The sequence below is a fragment of the Mustela lutreola genome, chromosome 2, assembly GCF_030435805.1.
Source record: "Mustela lutreola isolate mMusLut2 chromosome 2, mMusLut2.pri, whole genome shotgun sequence".
Classification (NCBI taxonomy): Eukaryota; Metazoa; Chordata; class Mammalia; order Carnivora; family Mustelidae; genus Mustela; species Mustela lutreola.
The window spans coordinates 91,331,022-91,355,433 of NC_081291.1; the positions used below are offsets into that span (position 1 = coordinate 91,331,022).

The 24,412-nt window shown below is 34.7% G+C and overlaps 1 protein-coding gene across 11 annotated transcripts in view; it reads left to right on the forward strand.

Moving 5' to 3' along the window:
• Positions 1–24,412, forward strand: part of ANKRD28 (ankyrin repeat domain 28) — a 202,800-nt gene that overhangs the window by 153,908 nt on the left and 24,480 nt on the right. For all 11 annotated transcript variants that reach the window (XM_059162552.1, XM_059162560.1, XM_059162554.1 and 8 more), the window contains 10 exons: positions 1,943–2,155; positions 6,916–6,994; positions 8,143–8,257; positions 9,490–9,572; positions 11,465–11,528; positions 13,179–13,247; positions 15,504–15,644; positions 21,148–21,259; positions 22,418–22,444; positions 22,855–22,929. In XM_059162552.1, coding sequence (XP_059018535.1) covers positions 1,943–2,155; positions 6,916–6,994; positions 8,143–8,257; positions 9,490–9,572; positions 11,465–11,528; positions 13,179–13,247; positions 15,504–15,644; positions 21,148–21,259; positions 22,418–22,444; positions 22,855–22,929 — 978 coding nt within the window. The remainder of the gene's footprint in view (positions 1–1,942; positions 2,156–6,915; positions 6,995–8,142; positions 8,258–9,489; positions 9,573–11,464; positions 11,529–13,178; positions 13,248–15,503; positions 15,645–21,147; positions 21,260–22,417; positions 22,445–22,854; positions 22,930–24,412) is intronic.

Genomic DNA, 24,412 nt, shown 5'->3' on the forward strand with positions numbered 1-24,412 from the left:
TGTTATTTTTTCACTTTCTTCAATTTCTGTTATCAGGGATTTCAGAAGAGAAAGTGTTATATACAGTTGTGATAAGTTGAGGCCAACTTCAGAGTAAGAGAGCACTTCCAAATAAGGCTCCTCTTACTTCTGATGAATTACAGGATTGGGGCATTAAGTCACTAGAAGGATTAAAAAAAATTCACTGAAGGAGCACTGGGTGGTTCATTCAGTTAAGTCTCCAGCTCTTTATTTTGGCTCAGGTCTTGATCTCAGGGTTGTGAGTTCAAGCCCCATATTGTCCCCATGCAGGGCATGGAGCCTACTTAAAAGAAAACAAAAACAAAAAACAAAAAACCTCACTGACAACTATTATATTCATAGTTTATTATACAAAAAAAGATGTGAATTAAGATCAGCCAAAGGAAGAGACACATAGGGCAGTGTCCAGAAGTATTCTAAACAGAAAGCATTCATTCTTTCCCCATGGTGTTAGGACTCCTTACTCCCCTAGCATCAGCGTGTGAAAGTATACACATAGTATTGCCAAACTGGAAAGCTCATCTGAGCTTTGTTTTCAGAGTTTTTATTGGGGTTCCTTTACATTTTTATTTAAAAAAAAAATTTTTTTTTTAAATTTTATTTATTTGAGAAAGTGAACGAGAGAGAGAGCACATGAGCAGGGGCAGAGGGAAAAGGAGAAGCAGACTCCCCACTGAGCAGGGAGCCTGTTATGGGTTTCAGTCCCAGGACCCTGGGATCATGGTCTGAGCCAAGGAAAGATGCTTAACTAACTGAACCACCCAGGCGCCCTATAGGTATGATTGATTGACCACTTGCCCCCATGGTTGATTTCAGTTTCCAAGTCCATTGATAACTGAGGGCTCCAAATCCTGCATCCTAAATCACATGGTTGGTTTAGGTGGCATTGGCATATCCTATCCTCAGAACATTGACTATGGCCAGTCCTACTCTGAGATCCAGTGTAGCCAGCTCCCACCCTAAACGAGGACACTCCTATTGGATATACCGTAGATTACCGCCCAGAAGACAAGGGTGAGGGCTAGACATCTCTTTGGGCAAAGGTCACATTTATTATGTAAGCTTTAAAGTATTCACCCATTTTATTTATTAGAAACAGAACTAAAAGAGAAACTTGGCTCAAGAATTATTTCTCAGCATGGAGAGCACATTCATTCTGGTAAAATGTTAACATGTTAAGGCTGGAAAATATCTAGAGCTCAACTTTGTTGGAAAAATGAAATAGATAGAAAAAGGTACCACTCAGTTTTTTAAATCCTGACCTTTACTTCGTTACCAACTTCAATCTTTTGTCACTGCAAGTGTAAAGGCTGAAAATAAGCATGTTATTCAATGTCTCTCAGAATTTTTAGTTTGTGTTCATTTATCATGATTCTTAGAGTTAATTCTTATGACTGTACCTTACTTTAAAGACCTTTAAAAATATGTTGTTTTCAGGGTACCTGGGTGGCTCAGTGGTTGAAGCCTCTACCTTTGGCTCAGGTCATGATCTCGGGGTCCTGGGATCGAGTTCTGCATCAGGCTCCCTGCTCGGCTGGGAGCCTGCTTCCCCCCCCACCCCCCGCCTGCCTTTCTGCCTACTTGTGATCTTTGTCTATCAAATAATTAAATACAATCTTTGAAAAAAAAAATGTTGTTTTCATTTTCCTAAAATTTCACTCTTGCAATCATTCAGTTTTGTCTGAAGTAGACATTGCAAGTGTAAATTATATTCCCTGAATGTGAAAAGTCTATTTGACACCAAAATGCTATTGTTAATGTTCATTATTTTAAAAGAACTTTAGAATTCAAAGTCTTACCTGTGTATTTACCCGTTTCTGACTCCATTAACATGCTTACAACCATAACATCTCTAAAAGAGCTCTCATTCTTGTAGTAATAAGACTACTTTAACACTGAGATTTTTTTTTTCTTCCAATAGATGAATGAACCAAATGCCTATGGAAATACACCTCTTCATGTAGCCTGCTATAATGGACAAGATGTTGTAGTAAATGAACTTATAGACTGTGGTGCTAATGTAAATCAAAAGAATGAGAAAGGATTTACCCCTTTGCACTTTGCTGCTGCATCAACACATGGAGCGTTGTGTTTAGAGCTTCTAGTGGGCAATGGGGCTGACGTCAATATGAAGGTATGAAATAAAATCAGAATCCATACTGTAGTATTTAGGACTTTGCTGTTTAAAATAGTATCAGGGTGCCTGGGTGGCTCAGTGGGTTAAAGCCTCCACCTTTGGCTCAGGTCATGATCCCAGGGTCCTGGGTTGGAGCCCCACATCAGGCTCTCTGTTCCACGGAGAGCCTGCTTCCTCCTCTCTCTCTCTCTGCCTCTCTGCCTACTTGTGATCTCTCTCTGTCAAATAAATTAAATATTAAAAAAAAAAATAAAATAGTATCAGTAACAAATACCATTCAGGAATAAAAAGGAACAAATTATTTATAGACAAGAACACAGGTGAATCTTTAAAAAGTCTTACACACACAAAAAAGTCTTACACAAGAATATACGTATTAGTCCCATTTGTATAAGGTTCTAGAAAAGATGAAATTCCACTTATTTGGGGTTCTAGATTCTGTAGTTGAAAAAAAAAAAAGTTGCCTCTGTGGGGAGGGATTGATGAAAAATAGGTCTAGGAGAACTTTTTGGGGTGATGATAATATTTTGTATTTTGACAGGCTTTTTTTAATGTAAATAAACATTTAACAAAACTCATAAAGTGGTACATTTAAGGTTTGTACACTTCATTGCATGTAAATTTTCGCTTAGGAGGTAACAAACCAAAGTGATGTTGAACCCTTGTTAATGATAAGCATACCAAAGTGCTTAGAGATAATATGTAGTCATATCTTCAACTTTTGAAAAACATCAAATAATTAGGTGGATGGCTGGTTGGAGAGATTGATATATGATGATGTGTGTATAGTAAAATGTTAGTGATAGAATCCAGCTGGTATATATATGGGTGTTCATGGTAATCTTTTAACTTTTGTTTCGAAGCTCTTTTCAATTTTATAAAAATTAAAAGACCACAATGTGTTACATATAAGGAATAGTTGTGGGGTTTTTTTGTTGTTGCATTCACTTTTAGGAATGGGCATTTGAATTTTAGAAATGACGTGAAAATTCTGGAACCAAAATAAATGTACTTTCTCTGTATAATTCTGTGAAAAAGCACATGCAGCCACAGTTTTGAACACTAGTTTATAATGTGTAATCATTGTTTTGATTTCTCCAAGATGCTTTCACTGATTGTTTCTATATTTATACATCAGTTCATTCTTAGAGTATTCGCCAGTCTATATCTTGTGTTATATAGAAAAGAAAACTACAAATAAAATTGAACTGTTTAGGATTAGTAAAAACATTTAACCTTAAAATGTGTTTTTCAGAACTTTAATTACTTAAGATTTCAGCTGCTTTTGTGGGTATCATGAGCCAGTCTTCAGATTGGTAAAGAAAGGAGTACATTTTCTTATATTTCTTCACTTTAGAGAGACCTTTAGTGACACTGCTGACCCTGTCTGATAGCTACAGTAGCAGCAAATCCATCTATAATAATCATTGCTCTAAATTTTCCTCTCTCAGCTATAGGAAGAATTTATAGTCATCACACCCAAGGAAGGAATGGGCATGAGGTATTATAAAGAACTCCTGTTATGATTATGTTTAAAATGCCTTTTCTAAGAATATACATTTAAAGCTTCCAGTTCCCAGTCAAGTCACCTACTAAAGTTTTTTTAATAGTTTAAATAATTACTAAAAATTTACTGATAATAAAGTTGAACTCCTTAGTTAAATTTGAAGAATTCCTGCTGTTTGAATAATCGGGGAGTAGAGCAGTATCTAAACTCTTGTGAAGGAGAGACATTTGTTACTTGTTTCCTTAAAGGCCTAGTAATATTTTTTAATGAAGATTAGATTTTAACATTTTTCAAAATATCATAACCAGTTTTTTTAGCCTCTGAGACCTGTTTATGATCAGGTGACTACAGTTAAATCATTGTTGAGTATTAAATATTAAGTATCATGGCTTACCTATATCATTAGCTGTGACACACCTTTTAGTTTCTGTAGTGCTGTCTTTAAGGGGTAAAAATTAGCCTTTTTATGTATTTTATACAGTGCCATTTAGACATGAATATTTAATATAACTTGCTGGTAGATCATTTGATTCATATGTGAGTGCCTACACAGCTGACTCTAGTAGCTAAATAGATTTGAAGGGAGCAAGCCAATGATACTGGTTTAGAAATCGATTTCCTAAAAAGTTGCCTGAATCTTGCTTGGGGATGTATGACATCCCATTTATATGCAGCTGTCCAGTTTTCATATAGCCATGTTCCTTTGGAACACAGGTCATGATGTTAATGACTTCTAAGGTACCTTCCAGCTCTGAAATTATATAAAAATTATTAATAACTATGTATTTTCAACCAGTAAGAATATATATTCACTCAAGAATATATCTTCATTCCTGACACCTGTATTTCCTGTATTATCAAATCAGTGCCTATCAAATTGTTGTTTTATTAAGGAGCTAATAAGGCTTTGACATTTGCCTTACATTGTAAAAAAAAATTGTAACCCTTGTTTTCTCCTTATCATGTCACCTCTTACTCCCTGCTTCATCTTTTTTCTTTTACGCCATTCTCCATTTTGGTGTTTCTGTCCCTGATCAAGTTGTGGATGACTAGAAATTGAATTATGAATTTAAGCTTGAAATTACTCAATTATTTGTTTATAGGTTTATTAATTGGCTGTTTCACAAAGTACTACATAGAAATAAAATGAGTGAAGTTTAAAGAACAATCCAGGTCTGGATTTTTATAACCTTTCTTACTGACTTGAGCCCTACTGCATTGATTGCATCCCTTAAATGCACATTTTTCCCACTTCACCTTATTCTTAAGAATAAATTTTGGTCAGGTAAAGTACCTCAAATAATTTGATTTAAAATTTAAACATAAAAAGTAATGTGTGTGGCTTATTTTTTGTTGCTATTTATGGTCACTTGTGAACTCAACTCTTAGAATTTTGGTGGATCTTTATTTCCTGTTTAAACTTCTAATTTGTTCTAAAATTAATTAAGGTGACTTTAAAAAAAAAATCTACCCATTGTCTCCCCAATTCAAAGAGAAATAAATGCGCTCTCCTCCATATAACATATCTTTAAGGTGGACTTTGCAGTTGGTAACCTGAATCTTTTGGGGGTTTTTTGTTTGTTTGTTTTAGTATATTTGGAATACTTTTGTGATCAGTAAGTATGTAGTAGAAAGTAAAAGTGTTAATCCAGTGCCACCTGGATTAGCTGTGAGATCTGGTTACATTTCTTAACACCTTGGCCTGTAAGATACGGTCAATAACATATAAGTCATAGGGTTTTAAGACACAGATGACTGATATATATATATGTAAAGTGTTGTAAAACTGCTTGGAACATAGTGCTTACTATGTATATAAATGTTAGCTATAATTATATTTCACATTTCATCATTTTATGAACTTAAATTTATATTACCGTTTAATTTTTATTTTTACTTTTTTTATGTCTGTAAGGTAAAAGATTAAAGAATCAAGATATGATAGGGAACATTTTGAAAAAACATTCCAAACTGGAATCCCATTATTAAAATGTTTTTGTGCTTTTTGTTTTGTTTTGTTTTGTTTTCTGGTTGAAAGAATAACTGGTACATAGATGAAAACACCCATATATCATATGGTTGGTTTACAGAAGATAGTATATTCTGTATAGCAGGACTGTGAGGTCCAGGTAGTATATCCATTTCCAGTTGAGAAGTGAAGGCCCAAGAAGATAGACAGCTTCTCCTAATTCTTGCTCTGGTAACTGGCAGAACCAGGATTCAGCTCAGGTCTTTCTGACTCCAGAGCCTACCTTATTTGTTTGCTTGGGTTTGTTTTGGTTTGCTTTGCTTTGTTTTCCCTCTTGTGTACACACTGCTTCCAAAGGTTTGAGAATTCCTTGAGATAAATTGCCTATTGGGTAGTTTGCTTGAAAAAATTAATGTAAAATTATGGAATCAAACACATTGATTAGGTAATTATGTTCATCTAACATTCTAGTATAATGACAGAATTTCTTGAGATCTGCATTATACAGTTTTAGTGTGAACTTAGGACACTTGTTGCATTTCGTTTTTAAGTATATATACACACAGAAGATAGGCTGAATATTGCTGAGGGATTAGAAATTGCAAAATAGATTCTTTCTTTGTAATGGTCACATTGTATGTTCTGATAAAGTCCTCTAGAATTTCAGAGTTTGTACATTAAAATGCACATACCCAGCCAGTATGATTATTTTTTTAAGTAATTTGAGAAAAAAGCTAACAGTATTGATTACAAATAATTGTAAACAAATTAATGTATTAAGTTTTTAAAGTGAATTATAGTGGTTGAAGTTAATTCTGACTTTCACTTTTCCTTGGTTGAGGGAGGGATTCAGCATTTCTTAGAATGAAAGATCTGTAGCAAGGTCAAATTTTGGAAAGGTGGGAAACATCCCAGTTGTACCACTACTGACTATGTGACCTTGGTTGAATCATTAATATCCTTGTGCTCCAGTTTTTCCACCTTTGTAATAGGAATGATACTAGGATTACACTACCGTGCAGAGCTTTTGGTAAACTGTAGGCATTGAGGGTTGGTTGTTTTGTTTTGTTTTGTATATTTGTGCTTTATAATATCTGTACTTAAAAAAAAAAAGTTCCTAATTCTGAACAGCTCTTTTACCTCCGTAAGTTTGAGCTAAACTTAATGCTTGAATAGTAGTTTTACAAGATAAAGATGCAGGAGGATATTCAAAATAAAACTAAGGGTTACATATGACAGATATAACAATAATTTTAAATCTTTCATATTTGATTATTTCAGAGCAAGGATGGGAAAACTCCACTGCACATGACTGCCCTCCACGGTAGATTCTCCAGATCACAAACCATTATCCAGAGTGGTAAAAAGTATTTCTGTTTGTTTTTTTTCTTAAATGTAGTAAAAACATCCACAAAATGAATGGTATTGAGAAATTATTGTAGCTGTCTATATATTTTTAATATTTGATTTCAGATCTTATGAAAATCAAATAATAAAGAGTATAAAATGCCATATATATGTATCTTTCATAATTTGTTTTTCATTTATTTTTTGTTTCACCTGAATTAGAAGTACAGTTTCTCTAGCAGTTGGTATGGGCTTTTTTAAAGCATTGCTAAATAGAAAACTTTGCCTTTCCACCGCAGTTGGTATTTGTATTATACATTAACAAAATTCTGTTGCATTTATCTTTTTTCCCCTTTTGGGTATTCTGAACTATTTTTAGGACTTTACTTTCAGAACTTGTATTCTTTTGCATTTGAATTAGTACTAAGCAGGCTAAACCTTTAAATAAAAGTTCTTAGGTACATTACTTTAGTGTTTCCCAAGCCATATTCCAAGGAACTGTTTGTTAATAGTCCTCAAGATAATAGTTGTTACAGTTTTGCAAGGAAAAAGTAGTAGTTTTGTGATCAAATAATTCCTGAAGCATTGCCTGCAATTTTGATGATACTTAGCATGTGTGCATTAAAGCTCTGAAATCTTGCTCTAAAGAAATGTATTTAACTTTGTTTTAATATAGTGGTTTCCAAACTTATAGGACCCCAGAACCCTTTCATCATTTTAAAATATATTAAAAGCTGAGCACCTGGCTCAGTGGGTTAAAGCCTCTGCCTTCAGCTCAGGTCATGATCTCAGGGTCCTGAGATCAAGCCCTGCTTTGGGCTCTCTGCTTATCTGGGAGCCTGCTTCCCCCTCTCTGCCTGCCTCTCTGCCTCCTTGTGATCTCTCTCTCTCTCTCTTTCTCTCTCTGTGTGTCAAATAAATAAATAAAATCTTAACAAATAAAATATATTAAAAGCTTATGCTTAGTTCACAAAATTGTTTTTAAATGTAAAAATCTGTAACCTCAGTGCCTGGTCCATTATTGTCCTATGAGTGAAACCTAGTCAAATCACTATATCCATTAGTTTATGCCTGAATAGAGTTTTTATGTTACTTTCTGTGTAATAATTTTGACTTGATCTTAATATAGTCCAGCATCTGATTGTACATTATTTATTGCAGGAGCTGTAATTGACTGTGAGGATAAGAATGGAAACACCCCTTTGCACATAGCAGCAAGGTACGGCCATGAGCTGCTAATCAACACTCTTATTACAAGTGGTGCTGACACTGCAAAGTAAGTACTTAACCACAGTGTTGATAGCTGTGCTGAAAGGGAAACACAGATGGAAGTGAATTGCAGTTTTCTAGAGATTTCAAGTAGAAGTATGGATTTCTGTACCCAATATGGTAATAATTGCTTGAGCTTTTAAGTTCTAGGATGTTGTGCTAGAATATTTAATGTGATTTCTTTGGTAAGCCAGCATAGTGCATTTTTTTTTTACCCCAGTGAATTCTAGATTATGAATAATGCTCAGTTTTAGTCAGAGCTTTTCATTGTTGTGATCTATTTATTTTTAATCTAAAAGTAAATAAAAGACCTGAAAGTATTTATGTACTGAATGCTTTTCTTTTTCATTCAGATAATACTATCTGTAGATTTTTTGCCCCCTCCCCCCTCCACTTTGGTCAATTTTATATATTGAAGTTTCTCTTTAAAGGTTTTTTTTGAAAAGATGGATTCTCTTGCATGCTATGTAGAAGTAAACACCCTACTTAAATTGATGTTTATCATTCTTAGGTGTGTCTTTATGTTTTTATTACATCTTATTACATTTATTACATATATTCATTAACATGTTTTAAACCTTCTTTTAAGCTTTCTGTAAATGTGATGGAACTCTACACATTTTTGCAGTCTCTTATTTAGCCATGTAGAAAATTTGGACTTCTTTCATAATCTCTACAAATAACCTATAGTCATCCATTTTATAAAATGTAATTATTATATAAAGATTTCATAGTTTATTCATTCTACTTATTTGCAAATTTAAATTGCTTCCAGTTTTACAAAAATTACTACAGTGAGCATTCTTGAACATTTTGTGTCGTGGTAATGATTCTCATTGGCAAGGCGGAAGGAGTGAATTTCATACCCTAGGCAAATGTCCAAAGACAATTTTGGTTGTCATACTTTGGGAGGAGGGTGTTACTCGCATCTTGTTTGGATAGAGCTCTGGGGCACCTCTGAACATCCTGTATGCACAGGGAAGCTGCCCCTCCACAGCCCCCCAACAAAGTCCATCATGGCAATAGTACTAAGGTTGAAAAATTCTACTTCTGGAGGAAAATTGCTGGATAATAAATAAGCTATGCCCACCTTCAGCCTTTTGCCAAATTGCTATTTAAAATATTAAAGGTTTGGACTCATCTAATTATCTTTCCACTTTAACTAGTTTCTTTGTAATTTATTTAAATGATTGTGTTATTCTTGATTGTAATGAGGTTACTATCCTACTTATACTTCAGGCGTGGCATACATGGAATGTTCCCCCTCCATTTGGCAGCCTTAAGTGGTTTTTCAGATTGCTGCAGAAAACTTCTTTCTTCTGGTAAGTGGAACCATTGTAAACTGAGTCTTTTTTTTCCCCCCCCAAAGCCCTTCATATTTCAATACAGTCTCTTTATCCTGCTTTTCCAAAATTACTTGTAGATATATACAAGTGTGAATCATTTATTAAACTCTCTTAGAAGATGTTGGGTCTTTTTTAACTTTAAAATTCAGTTTTATCTTCAAATCTGGGAAAAGTTTTATTTTTCCAGGATTTCCTTCTGTTAGCTGGGGAATGGGATATGGAGTATTTCTAGAGTAGTTTCTATTCATTGAATGGTAGTTTTCTTGGATCATCTCCATATGTCTAGAAACAGAATATCATTTGCATGCTTCCTTTTTAGGAGCTGATAGCCATGCTATAGTATCTTCCAGGTTTGTGAAATTATTTATACCATATCTAATTACTGTCTTATAATACCATAATAATAGTCTGTTTGAAACAAAACAGGATCTATAGCTTTCTACAAATATTCTAAAACTGTGGTCCTTATTAAATGCATAGAATTACTGAGTATATATAATTCAGTTGATTTTAAATGATAATCTGTTTCTCAGTGTTAAAAAAAGTTGAGCACATTTTACATATTAATACGATTGCTGAAAGAATTATAGGAAAGTTTTGGTGAAAATTAACATACTCTGTGAGACAGACACTTCTGAGTTTTTCTTAGTGATTTTTTTTTAAGTTTTTTAAAAAAAAACTCAAGTTTTTTTTTAAGTTTTAAAGTTTTTAAAAGTATGTGTATGCCCACATACATAAAAACATAAAGTTTTTAAAAGTATGCTTTAAGTTTTTAAAAGTATGTGTATGCCCACAAGTATTCACAAACCCATTTGTCTATGAAAGAGAAGTCTAAAATTTCTCCTCAGTGTTAGTAATAATCCACAGGTAGCAAAGCATCTATGGCTTCTTTTAAAAACAGTTTTTTGTTTGTTTGTTTGTTTTTTAAGATTTTTATTTATTTGAGAGAGGAAGAGAGCACAAGTGGCAGAGGGAGAAACAGACTCCCTGCTAAGTAGGGAGCCTGACACAGGTTCCATCCCAGGACCCCAAGATCATGACCTAAGCTGAAGGCAGATGCTTAACCAACTGAGCCACCTGGGCACCCCTAAAAACATAATTCACATAACATGCAATTCACCCATTTAAAGCATATAGTTCAGTGTCTGTTAGTATATTCAGAGGTATGTGTCCATCATTACAGTTAGTTTTTGTTTTTTTTTTAAGATCTTACGTATTTGAGAGAGAGAGCGTGCGCAGCGTGGGGGCGGGGGGGGTGGCAGAGGGACAAGCAGACTCCCTGCTCAGCGGGGAGCCACACACGGAGTTTGATCCTAGGACCCCGAGATCATGACCTGAGCTGAAGTCAGATGCTTAACCCAACTGAACCATCCATGCACCCCTATAGTCAGTTTTAGAACATTCTCATCCTCCTATTAGCAGTCAGTCCTCATTTCCTCCCTCACCTCTCTAAGCAACCATTACTCTGCTTTCTGTCTCTAAATTTGCCTGTTCTGGACAGTTCATAGAAATGGAATCACCCAAGATGTGGTCTTTTCTTTCACTTAGCCAAGTGTTCTCAAGGATTATTCATATTATAACATGTATCAGTACTTCACTTCTTTTTATTGTTGAATAATATTCCGTTATATCCTGTGGTTTTTAAACAAGTTCTCCAGCACTTATCCTAAAAGTAGTCTCAGTCCTTAGAGGCAGTTTTTTTGGGTAATATTATATATTATTATCTACTTTCAATAATTTTGTGCCTATTTGTAATTTAGTTTTGTTTGAGATTGGGGGTCATATGATACATGACATTTCTTGACATAGTACTTTAATATGAAATAACTTATCTATGATACTATGTAAGATGTATTCATTCTTAACAGGATTTGATATAGATACCCCAGATGATTTTGGCAGGACCTGTCTACACGCAGCTGCAGCTGGAGGGTATGTTAACAAAATTTTTACTTTTTTAAGAAGAAGGTAGCTGGTCATGTCAGTTTTTCTCTTATCTTTGTTTCTCTTTAATAGTTATGGGCTGTGTCAAAATGGAAAACAAACCATAAAAGGAATGGTTTGGAAGAAGAAAGTCCAGAGTAGTAGAAATTACTTTTTCTAAATCCTCTTCCATCTAAGTCCTAAATTATGAGTGGGAAGAAAGTTGGAACAAAACTGTAAAAGGATACAGTAATGTGGGGGAGGTGGAGCAAAACTGTAAAAGGAAGTATTGCTTTTTGTGAGAGAAAATTATTTGTGGGTAAATGAAAGGAATAGAGAGCAATGAAACATTAGAGATGTTCTGAGTAATACTAAAAGCTGTGTAGGGTTTTTTTAATCATAATTTTAGGAGAAAAAAATGTCTGTGGCTTGTTTATGTCTTTCCTCTACCCTAATAGGAAAAAGAAAATTTTTGAGATTAAAAAATGTTTGACAAAGTTTTAAATATTGCTGCTAGGGGTAACTAGGCTCTTGGTTTGAATGAACAACCACCTTCAATTAAAACTCATCATCTTTGAAGCATGCTCTAATCTATTGTTTCTGATCAGTTAGATCCTAAATCTGCAGTAAGACATTTAATTCATGGTGACTTATCAAAAACATTATTTACAAGAATTTTATTACTAATAATCATTCTTTAAAAGTTCCCAGAGGTTTCAGAGGACAAGTATACTGAACCAAGACTACTACTAGGCCAGTCACAGATGCAAAGATGGATTGTGAACATATGACTGGGTCCTCTTGTTCTTCCAAGGTCACCAAAGGACTTTCCAGTTAAAACCTAGCTTCCATATTACTGGCCTCCAAAGGGAGGGACAAAAGACAACACGACTGTCTGATTAGGTGCTAATCTCAGTTTCTAGTGTAACATAGTAATGATGTTCAGGGTTTTGAAAGTTAAACTACAGAAAGACCCATGCATGTACCATATGCTCCTACAATTTTAATTAAAGATACATTTAAGCAATTATAATATAGGAGAAGATAAGGGAAAACAAATTGGAGCATTTTCAGGTTTGATTTTTTTTTTTAACCCATTTTCTTTTAATTTAGTATTAAAAACCATTTAAATTTAAACCATTCTGTTAAAAGCATGTTGTTTGAAGTTTGTTTTAAAGGTTCCTAAAAACTCTCAGGAAGTTTTTAAGATTTTATTTAGATAGAGTGTGAGGTACCAGGGGTGCCAAGGAGTGGGAAGGCAGAAGAAAAAGCAGACTCCCCACTGAGCAGGGAGTCCAAGGACTCGGGCTGCATCCCAGGACCAATGAGCTCATGACCTGAACCTAAGGCAGCCACTTAACCAACTCTCAGGAACTTAAATGTGAGCTTTCTTTTAAACAGTGACAACATGACTCACTGTTATTTCCTATCAACATGCCAATATGTATATATATATATATAACTTCTTAAAATTCTAGATACAATGAATTTTAATGTTTTATTTTATTTTATTTTTCAATGTTTTATTTTTTATTAAATATATATCGTGTCATTTTTTTCACTTTGTCTTCATTTGAAAACATGTTTTGGTACTTAAACTACCAATTTTGTTATGAAATTACTGACAGTTAAGTCTTCTAACTGTATTTTCCCTAATAGGAATTTGGAGTGCCTAAACCTTCTGCTGAATACTGGTGCAGACTTCAACAAAAAGGACAAATTTGGGAGGTAGGCTGGGATGACATTCCTCTGTAGAACCTAATTAATGTTTACTAAATGACTTGCATGACCTTCTGTCTTCTGAGAATTAACAGTTGAGCATCTTTTGCATTGTGATCATGATTCACTGAGAGGCCCGAATAAGTCAGTAGCTTTGAAATAATTCATTTTTACCCACAGTCTTCTTCCACTTGGCCCCCTGCCACAGCCCCAGGCTGTCAGCCTCAGCTTTACCTTATAAGCACCTCTGAATCTCTCGATATCATTCTTCCTCCTCCCATAATTATACTTAGAAATGTAAAACCCCATGGTGCCTGTGTTCCTTCAAGGAATTCACAAGACCTAGAACTTAGTAGTACAATTCTCCTTACCCCTAAGTCATTTCATTGTCAGAGACTTTGGTGCCCATATTTGGTTACAGACCACTAGAAACCGGAATGAAATAGGTAATAAATATATATGAAACTTTTGTTCTCCCCTCATATAACTCCCCACATTACCTATACACATAATAGCACATCCTTCATATGACTGGTAGGAAAATAACTGAAGTAACAGAACCCCTTTGTAGTTTTTTAGCCAGTCCTCATTCTTACTGTGACTAGCATTGATGGTAACGGTACTTAAAGTCACCAGTATCTACTAAGTTACTTAGAGTAGGAGTTGACCTAGCATGTGCTAAAACCATCCAGGAAAGGATTGAAGGTGGTTTGAATTGGTTAAAAAAAAGAGGTGGCAGGCAGTGTGAGCAAAATTGTGGGTCATGAGTTTGAGAATTATATCAAAGCGTATGACTAGAAAGGGTGTGTGTGCCAGAAGGAAATGTGTGGATGTACATTCAGTGTATGGCATGCGGTCAGTGCAGAAGTAAATAATTATGTATGGTAGGGAATCAGAAATGCATATTTAAAAAAAAAAAACTGTTTGACCCCATAATTACTTTGAGGAATAGACAGCTTCATAAGCCTAACTAATAAAAGGAACTAATGACCTATGAAACCAAAATCATTTTGTTTGGCTTTGCAATGCAATATTTTTACAGTAAATTGACTTTTACAATTCTACTTTAATCCATCTTACATTAGTTAATTTGTAGCACTTGAAGCATTTTTTTATTACAAATGGCAGCAAGGGCTACTGAAGCATATTCTGAGTTTAGAACCTTGGAAGTAATTCAGGGTTAATTGTATTTCTTAATTAAGAGGGAAACAAACCATAAGAGACTCTTTTAATCTCATAAAACAAACTGAAGGTTGCTGGGGGTTGGGGGAGGTAGGGATAGAGTGGCTGGGTTATGGACACTGGGGAGGGTATGTGCTATGGTGAATGCTGTGAAATGTGTAAGACTGATGATTCACAGACCTGTACTCCTGAAACAATACATTATACGTTAATAAAAATAATTTTTAAAATAAATAAATAAAAATAAAGGGGGGAGCCACCAAGACCGAAAAAAAAATGCTATTACTATACTATGTTGTTATCCAATAAAGTAAAATAATGTTTTACTACTGTTTAGTAGTACTGTTTTACTACTGTTAACCTTCATTTTTTGTTTTTTTCTTCTGTCCTTTTTTTTTTTTTTTTTAATGAAAAGTCATGGAATCATTATAGAGTTGCAATTCAAAGACAGGGAATTTTAGTAACATTCTGTTGCATTTCAGTAACTGGGAGGAAACCGGCTACAAATACTCAGTCTTAAGAAATTAAAAACCGTACTCTAACTGTTCTGAATAAAAAAGAGTCTTCAAAACTATGCAGTTCTTGCTTGAGAAACCTGATACTACTGTACAGCTTTACTGTATGGTTGGTAGAGTAGGGCATTCTATTTAATGCTTCTATATTTCTCTTATTCTTTATTCCTCCTGAGACATGAACAATAGCTTCTACTCCTGTACTGTGAAACATTTTTGTTAGTATAAGGGAAGTTTTGTTAAAATGAAAGTGTTCAAAAGTTTCTGAGCAGAATATGAAGGTGTCTGTAATTCACTCAAAAAACTAGAATCGTTACTGTGGGGACCATGAAATAATTTTACTGTGTTTCTGTCGTAATTTCCTATTCTTAGAGGTTCTTTGCTACCTTACTTTCTCATACTAGCTTCTTTTGTCCCGACCTCCAAAAGACTTAGTATATGGTAGAAATCAATCTCAGACTCACTATAAATTCAGCATTTGTAACTGGGTCGAGTAAGAGTCAGCTGTGCACTTATTTACTGGTATATGTCCCTGGCTTTTATTTTTCTTATATTAACTTGGGCACAAAAGATCTCCGCTGCACTATGCTGCTGCCAACTGCAATTACCAGTGCCTGTTTGCTCTTGTGGGATCAGGAGCAAGTGTGAATGACCTTGATGAAAGAGGATGCACACCCCTGCACTATGCAGCCACGTCAGACACAGATGGCAAGTAAGTATCATGTGGTGAGAATGAAGGATTATTTCTGTAAACAAACATTTTCCATGTGGATGGCTGTTTATATTGCAGGTTCATATTTTTATACTTTTTGTGGTATATTCTTGAGTCTCTTGTGTGGAAATAAATTGGTTTCATAATTATTCCTGAATCATAGTTTATTACCTGTTTCTACTCAGCAACCTGCTTTATTGACTCATCTGGTAGAAGAAAGATAAAGGCCTCTTCTTGTCCTCCCTGCCAAAGCACATCTTAATATCATCTCCATGTTTTTTCCCTCTGACTTCTCAGAGGCAGCGGTTTTGAGTTTATCATAGGGAAAGGGACAGAGAAGAGATGTGGACAATGCCAGCGGAAGATGGGGCAGAGATTGGAACACCAGTATCAGTCAGAGGTAGAGAGTTTGTATTTTTAAGAAATCCTTAGAAATGGGTATCTATCCAAAAAGGGAGTAGCCAGTATGGCAAAATCTGGCACTTGTTGGTTCTAAATATTGCTTAAATAAGTAAATGAGATAACGGAATAACCAAATATTGGCCAAGAATGCCTGAATAACCAAAGAACAAGAGATGTGTAAATTATTTTTTATAATTAATATTCACCTAAAGCTGATCAGAACCGTTCATAGTACCTTAATATATATTGCCTTCTTGGAAGAAAATAAATTCATTGGAGAGAGAGGATCTTCAGTTTGTGGTATTCACAATTGTGTGTGGATCAATTAAGAGTAAAAATACCCAAAGGGAAAAACAAAGAGTGATTTGTAAAGGGGATTTTATAAAATATACTTCAAGGAAGTTTTAATTAACATAGAACTATTTCTGTGGTTTTTAATATTTGCTTTTTACCCTTAAAATAAAAAGCATAACTTGAAGATATTATTCACAAATGTTTATTATAAATTCTGTAACTAATATCAAAGCCATTTCTATCAGTAGCACTTTGTTATCTTGGATTCGAAGCTGAAGCTCTGTAATCTCAAAAGCACTAGTAAAATCTTACTTTTGTTTACAAGAATGTAAATAATTTGTATAATTTCACATAAACCTAGAGTAGTTAGGTGTAGATAGATTTTGGAAGAAGTTAAATTAGTTGAAGTATGTTTTTATAGATAGTAGCTCTTTAAAGAAAATCTGTGGTAAAGACTTTGTAAATAAGAAAATATTTTGATGGGGCACTTGGGTGGCACAGTCAATTAAGCATTGGCCTTTGGCTCAAGTCATGATCCCAGAGTCCTGGGATCAAGCCCTGCATTGCATCAGTCTCCCTTCTCTGCCTGCCACTCCCTCTGCCTGTGCGCGCTCTCTCTCTCTCTGCCCCACCCCCCTGTGTCAAATAAATAAGTAAAATCTTACTTTAAAAAAATGTTGGTAAACTTGGGTAAGTAGATCATCCTCTGATGTATAAATTCTGTAACTTCAGGTTTTAATTTCTAGATTTTCTTAAAATAGATTTTACCTAAAATGAGCATATCACCACCAATGATCCTTTACCACTGTTCCCACACACTAGTTATTAGGTGTCACTCAATGGGATGTACATAAATTCCACTGAGATGTCTCTCTCTCTTTCTCTTTCTCTCTCTCTCTCTCTCTCTCTCTCACACACACACACACACACACGTAGAGATTACCCAAGGTCCTCTTGCCCTTAGACAGTTACCTTAAACCTGAATTCTTATTCAGAAACCAAGAGAATAACAATGTTCAACCCATACTGTTTGGGATTTGTGGTTTTGTTTTAAACCAATCTACTTTTTTTTGTAGAAGTGTATCAGTACTAAAGTGATATAAATCAGTTCTTTCACCTAATATAAACTGTCTTGAGCAACAGCCTAGTGATACTTACTACTTAAACATTTAATTCTCAGTATCTACACAAAGCAGCCTAATGTGCTAGAAAGAACATGAACATGAACTTTGGGATCCAAAAGACCCAGTTTAAATCTTGGGGTTTCTATATTATACCCCTTTGAGCCTGAGCAGGTAATTGCCAAGCAAAATCTTTATCTGTAAAATTGAAAAGAAACTTACTTAGAATTGTGGGGAAAACTGAGATTATGTATATAAAATCATCTAGCACTGTTTTTTTGTTTTTTTGTTTTTTGGGTTTTTTTTTTCTTTAAGATTTACTTGAGAGAATGGGGGAGGGACAAAGGGAGATAATCTTCAAGCAGATTCCCCACTGAACATGGAGTCCAACACAGGGCTGAATCTCATGAGATCATGACCAGAGTCTAAACCAGGAGTTGGTCTCTTAACTGACTGAGCCACCCAGGTGCCCCTCTCACACCATTTCTTAGAGCCTCTGTTTCTTTAAAGTATCAGAATCCTAGAGGTCCTGTCTAATGCCATCATTTATTATCTCAGTGATTTGGTCTTGAGGACTTTCTGGAAGCTATAAGCTACAGTAACCATTTTAGGATACCAGAGGCATCCTTTCAATAAATGATTGTTTTGGAGACTCAATTAGTAGCACTGTAACATTGATAAAATATTGGGGCACCTGGGTGGCTCAGTGGTTAAGCATCTAACTCTTGATTTCAGTTCAGGTCATGATCTCAGGGTTGTGATACCCAAACTTTGTGTGGGGCTTCAGCCTGGGCATGGAGCCCGCTTAAGATAGTCTCTCCTGTCCCTCTGCCCTCTCCCCGTCCCAAAAAAACCAAAAACAGAAATGTTGTCTTATTTTTCTAAATCAAATGTTGTCTTATTTTTCCCAGGTATATAAACTGGGAATAAAGGAATAAAAGAATTTTATTTTTATTTTTTTATTTCTCATAAAATAATCTGGAACAATTAATTCATACTTACAAGTGTGAAATATTTTCTTAAAAAGGACACAAAATCCCCATAACCTCAAATTACTACTATTCAGTAATGTGTATTTGTGTTTTTTTTTTTATGATCCTTTGCTAATCCCCTGTCAGCATCCCCAGGGAAGGTTGTTTATATCTTGATTTTCTGGCTTTGATAAAATCAGTGTGTTAACTTACAATCAGGAAAAAAGAATACACTCTCTCCCCTCCATCTTATTTGCAAATTAGATGTGAGGTCCACATATTCAAGACCAAGGAATTTTGTGGTTCAGTATTTTATAAGCACCCAGGTTAAAGTGCCACTCTAACTCATTAACCCCTGTGCTGAAGTATTTGGTAGCATGAAGAGGACACTGGATGAAGAGAAGACCTGAGGTCTGGTCCTTGCTTTGCTATATGCTAGCCAAAAGATCTTGAATATGATTTGATTTTCCTGAGTGTCAGTAATTTTTTCCATTTGTTGAAGATAATGCTTTATCTCACAAAGTAGTTAATGAAAGTTGATACTGCTTAGCAAAATGTAAAAGGCAGGCCAGTAGAAGGAATTTTATTTCAAAGTAACTTAGTCATTGTTTTGTTATAGGAAACCAATTAAATGAATAATATGAATGTAAAAAAAATAAATCATATGATTTGATAAGAATTAATGTATAACAAATTATTTGAAGCCATTTAATGCTGTATCCATGGACCAGTCATTGTAAATATATTGAGATGTGCTCTCTTACTTTAGAACCTAAACACGAACTTACCTACTTGTTTTGCTTTCCTTAAATAAATTTTTTTTTTCAGTACTCATGTATCAGGAAGTTATCTTAAAATAGTTTTTTCCACTGATAGAATCTGCTTTGTACTCAGGTCTCAGTTGGAGAACTATTTCTGTTTCATCTCTCTCATCTAGAGAATTTGGTTAAAGATAAAAAGATATGCCCTTGGGTGAAATGTTTGTGCCTACAAAGCAATAGGACTGTCCTCCAGGCCTGCAGGTCTTTTATCCATTCCAGTGAGCACTGACCTCTGACTTGGACACCTAGGAAAGAAAACTAGACACAGTTTATACACTGTCTGGAACACTTTCTGCCAAACCCTCGAAGCTAGTTTATGAACACCAAAAAACACCAATCTTGTTACTTTAGATTCAGATTTGGGTTTTTTTGATCATGATGATACCCAGTTCACCATATTTGACTAATAATTTTAACTATACATAAATGTTAAAATTCCACTTGAATGGATAGACATTTGCTACTATTGAGGATAGTAAATATAGAGTCTGCAAGTAATTACTAAGAGATCTAAAGGATTTTAAGCAATTCAGTATTAAAGAAATGTGTTGGCACTGAAAAGAAAGGCCCTTATGGGTAGATAGATGATTGATGCATAGATAACATATATGATAGTTCTGTATATGTGTAATACATATACATAATACATATATGTGTAATACATAATGATAGTTATGTATATGTGTAATACATTCTATATATATCTATATGTGATACAGTTACTAAAAGATCAAGTTACATTGCTTTGGAGTTCTTTTTTGTTTTTATATAATTTAAGTATGCTATTAGAAACTTGAAATTTTTTACACTTTTTTTTTTTAATTCTAGTATAGTTAATCATACAGTGTGATATTAGTTTAGGTATACAATATAGTGATTCAGCAATTCCATACATCACCCAGTGCTCATCTTAGCAAGTGCACTCCTTAAGGAAACTTGAATTTTTAACAAGTAATTTGATTATGAATTTTCCCTCGGTATTTGAATTAATATTTAGTTAGACATACTATAATATTAGACAAATTATCAACAAATAATTATGGATGTGAAATTTGAGCATAAATGGAGTTTAGCATTCTTAGTTGGATTTCTGCTCCCCACCCCATGTATAAAAGGAACAGAGGCCATTTTACCACAAAGGTGAAATGATTTGATTTGCTCAAGATCATTGGTAAGAGACTAGTTCTATATACAATCTTCTAATTTCTAATTCAGTGCTCCTTTTTTGCTACATTAACAATAAAATGTACTAAAATTATAACAGATCGTGAATTGTACCTTTTAAAATTATTTTTCTAATGCTTTGATAGCACAGGAATCAGATAAATCTGCCATGGGAGAATCTTTCTTGTTACCTGCATATGACTTTACACCATTTACAGTCTTCTCAGTCCTCTGATTCAAGATCATTGAATTCTGACCTTGTTATCCTGAGATTTTTTTTATATCCTTTCTTCAGCTTCCTAATGAGATACTACACCCACTATGTGTTCCAGATACGTCAACAGTAATATTGCCAACATTGGATGCTCACCACCACTAAGTTTAATCCTGTCAGATATTGTTTGAGTGGAATAGGTGGTGCCATACATAGTGACTGTGTAAAAGACAGCCAGCCCTCAGGTATACTGAGCTTGTTGACAGAATTTGGAGATACTCATTTTGAATGAAGGATATTCTCTAATGAACATTTCGTTTGTATTCTTAGGATAGTTACAGTTAATGTCATTTAAATGACATTTATATGGTGTAGATGTATTTGTAATTTTTACTTTTCTCAAGAAAAAGAAAAATTGCAAGAAATTATAAGAAAAATTGTCAGTTTTTAGTTTCAGATTGTCTTTATCATTGGTTAAAATGCAAAATTTAGAATTTTGAACATTACTATATATAGGTGCCTGGAATACTTATTGCGAAATGATGCAAATCCAGGGATCCGTGACAAGCAAGGATACAATGCAGTTCATTATTCAGCTGCTTATGGTCACCGTCTTTGTCTTCAGCTGGTAAGATTTGTGAATTGTTGTGGAAAGACTAATGTGATTTATATTCTAATAACATAATGAGAATGAGAATAAATGAACCAAACAAACTCTCTTTTTAATATTTTTAGATCCATTATATACCTCTAAAATTCATACTTGCTTGCCTCAGTAAGATATCTCTCATTCCCTTTGCCTTTCAAAAAGAAGAGAACGGAGAAAATTAGATCTCTGGAAAGGGCTTCTTGTGTCCTTCCCTTACTACCCTGTGTTGATGTAGCATTTCTTTTCCCTTTTCCTTTAAATAAATGTTTTCCAGAAATTTCTAAAGAACTGTAACTATGTGTTGTGTGAGAAATGTCCCTGTAAGAGGAGGGTTTTTTCCCATATAAATTATTTAGAGATTTCTGAAAGGCCCATTCTTTTTACAGTCCCTCCTGATAGGGGAGACAGTACATCTGCAAAGGAGCTTTTTATTTCAACTGTGATCTCATTCTTGAATATATACGCCATTCACCATACTTTGCCAAACCAAAGAGAAAGCAAGAGACAATTTAAAAGATTATCAAGTGTGTAACAGATACTTCAAGTTAAAAGTTTCTTTATTTAGACTGACTTATAAATTATATTAAACTTTGCTTCTCTTCAACAGAGAGTGGATATTAAAGATAGAAACAGGTTGTCTGTTTAATGCAGTACTTAAAACCCTGCTATCAGAAATAACAAATATTTCCTTGGGTTATTATGGTATCTTGTACACTAAAGTCTTAGACCCATGAATAGAGATATGTGGTATATTATACTGCATACTTATTTATTTAAAAAATTTAATTTTGGGGGCGCCTGGGTGGCTCAGTGGGTTAAGCTGCTGCCTTCGGCTCGGGTCATGATCTCAGGGTCCTGGGATCGAGTCCCGCATCGGGCTCTCTGCTCAGCAGGGAGCCTGCTTCCCTCTCTCTCTCTCTCTCTGCCTGCCTCTCTGTCTACTTGTGATCTCTCTCTGTCAAATAAATAAATAAAATCTTTTAAAGAAAAAGAAATTTAATTTGTTTGAGGCAAAGGGAACACAAGCTCAGAATAGGATTTAACAAAGCTTTGTGTAAATAGAGACCTGTAACATATAGCTCTAATATATATGAATATTTTCTAAGCTAAATATTCTTATTTTGAATTTTATTTCAGATTGCAAGTGAAACTCCTTTAGATGTTGTAAGTAATCCGCCCCCCATTTGGAGTGTTGTAATTAGTTTATTTGCTCTCACTAGAGCTGAAGCCCATTCTACACATTCCTGGGAACAAAAAGACAAGTACATTTAGGGTATGGGGCTGGGGGAGGTGGTTCTTACTTGGTGGTGAGTAAATAGCATTTCCCTCAAGCTAGTATATAGCCCTACCTTAGAGCTCTTATTCTGTGGTCCTCACCACCCTTTTATGATGATCTATTGTATAAGCTTGCTGAGTGGAATCTTCACAGTATAATGGTCTGAGATTTTAAAATTCATATTTAAGTATCAATTTTTACTCTAAAATGTATTTAAACTTGAGGAAGGAGGCAGGAATAACTGCTGCAATATATCTAAAAGTACCATTTCTGACATTTCAAATACTTTTTCTTTCAGTTAATGGAAACCTCTGGGACAGACATGCTGAATGATTCAGACAACAGAGCAACAATAAGCCCTTTACATTTGGCCGTGAGTACTGCCTTTACAGCCAACTTGATGCCTGGTTTATTGAAAATATCTCCCATCTGGTTGTTTGACTCAAACTAGTACTTTTGGGCCATGTATGATGATCATGAAATTAAATCTTCAACAACTTTTTAAAGTCAGAGGCTTCTTGAGTGTACCTGTTATGATTTATTTAAAAAATAAACAGTGATCTTTGGGTTTCTCCCAAAGCCCACTCTAAGGGAGAGAATATACCTGTGATGTGAATTTTAAAATGCACTGCCCTAATGGAATGACTTCTAACTAGCTGAGCAGAACTGTATTTTCTGCTGCATTTCTACAACTTTTTTGATTTTGGAGCACTAAGTGTGTGTTCACTGGTCCTTCATTTGCTCATACCATAGAATTTGGCTCTATGATTTGTAATTTCTGTTTTAGCTTGAGATGCCTTTGATTTTTTTCTCATAATGTCAGTCACTACGAGGAGAAGGTTAGTGAAATAAAACAGTTCTTTAACTCAGATGTGGGAATAAATTACTTTAGGAAATTTCAAGCAAGGGCCAATCTTGTTCGTTTTGTGCTGAAAGAAGAATCTGTTTTTGAAACAGAATGTTAGCAGTTGTTTGGGGTGAGATGAAGATTGAGAATCAGGAGATTTGGATATAGTCACTAGCTATTTGGGAGATTGCTGGATTTACATGTAGGTAAAGTGTTTATAAGGGTTTATACCTACGCTAATGAGGATCACTACAAGTTCACTGATCCCTTTGTTTTCTTCTCACATATGCTGGGGTTTTTTTTTTTTTATAAGATTCTCCTGCATATTTTCTAACACCAGTGCATCTGCATTGAATTTTCTACCCCTTTCTCCCTGCTTAGTACTTCCTACCATTTTCTGAATGACTAAGGAGGTATGCTGCAATGTCTTGCTTCCTTGCCCTTTGGGTCTTTAGAAATACTGTCTGCTCTCCCAGACTTGCAGAGTAAATAAGTCATCCCGAAGGGCAAAGCCAGCATGGAGAAGATAGCTATTTTACTGTTGATGGCAAGAAATGAAGTCTGAGCAGATGACTAGGCAGTTCTTACATCATCATCATCATTCTTAAACTAGCACTGCCATTTCCTAAGCACTTACTAGATGCCAGACCAAGCACTTTGCCAAGTTTTTGAATATGTTATCTGAAACTTTTTCTTTTTTTTAACTAGTTTTTGTTTACTTCGTGGCTGTTATGTGTAGTAGTGTTATATATGAACATGGCTATTTGTGCTCAGTAGTGTTTTTAAGCTGAAATGGAAACAATTTTTAATTTAGTAATTAGACTCAGTGAACTGTGATGATACCACCACTTTTCACATTTTGTATCTGTTCCCAGGAGGTTTTCAGAAATTAACTTGAAGTGATTTTTCTTTCCCTTCCAAACTTTCCCAATCCAGGACACCTTGATGCTGTGAAAACACACTAGATTGAGGTCTTGGTTCTTGTCTTTGCATATAGTACCTGTTCAGA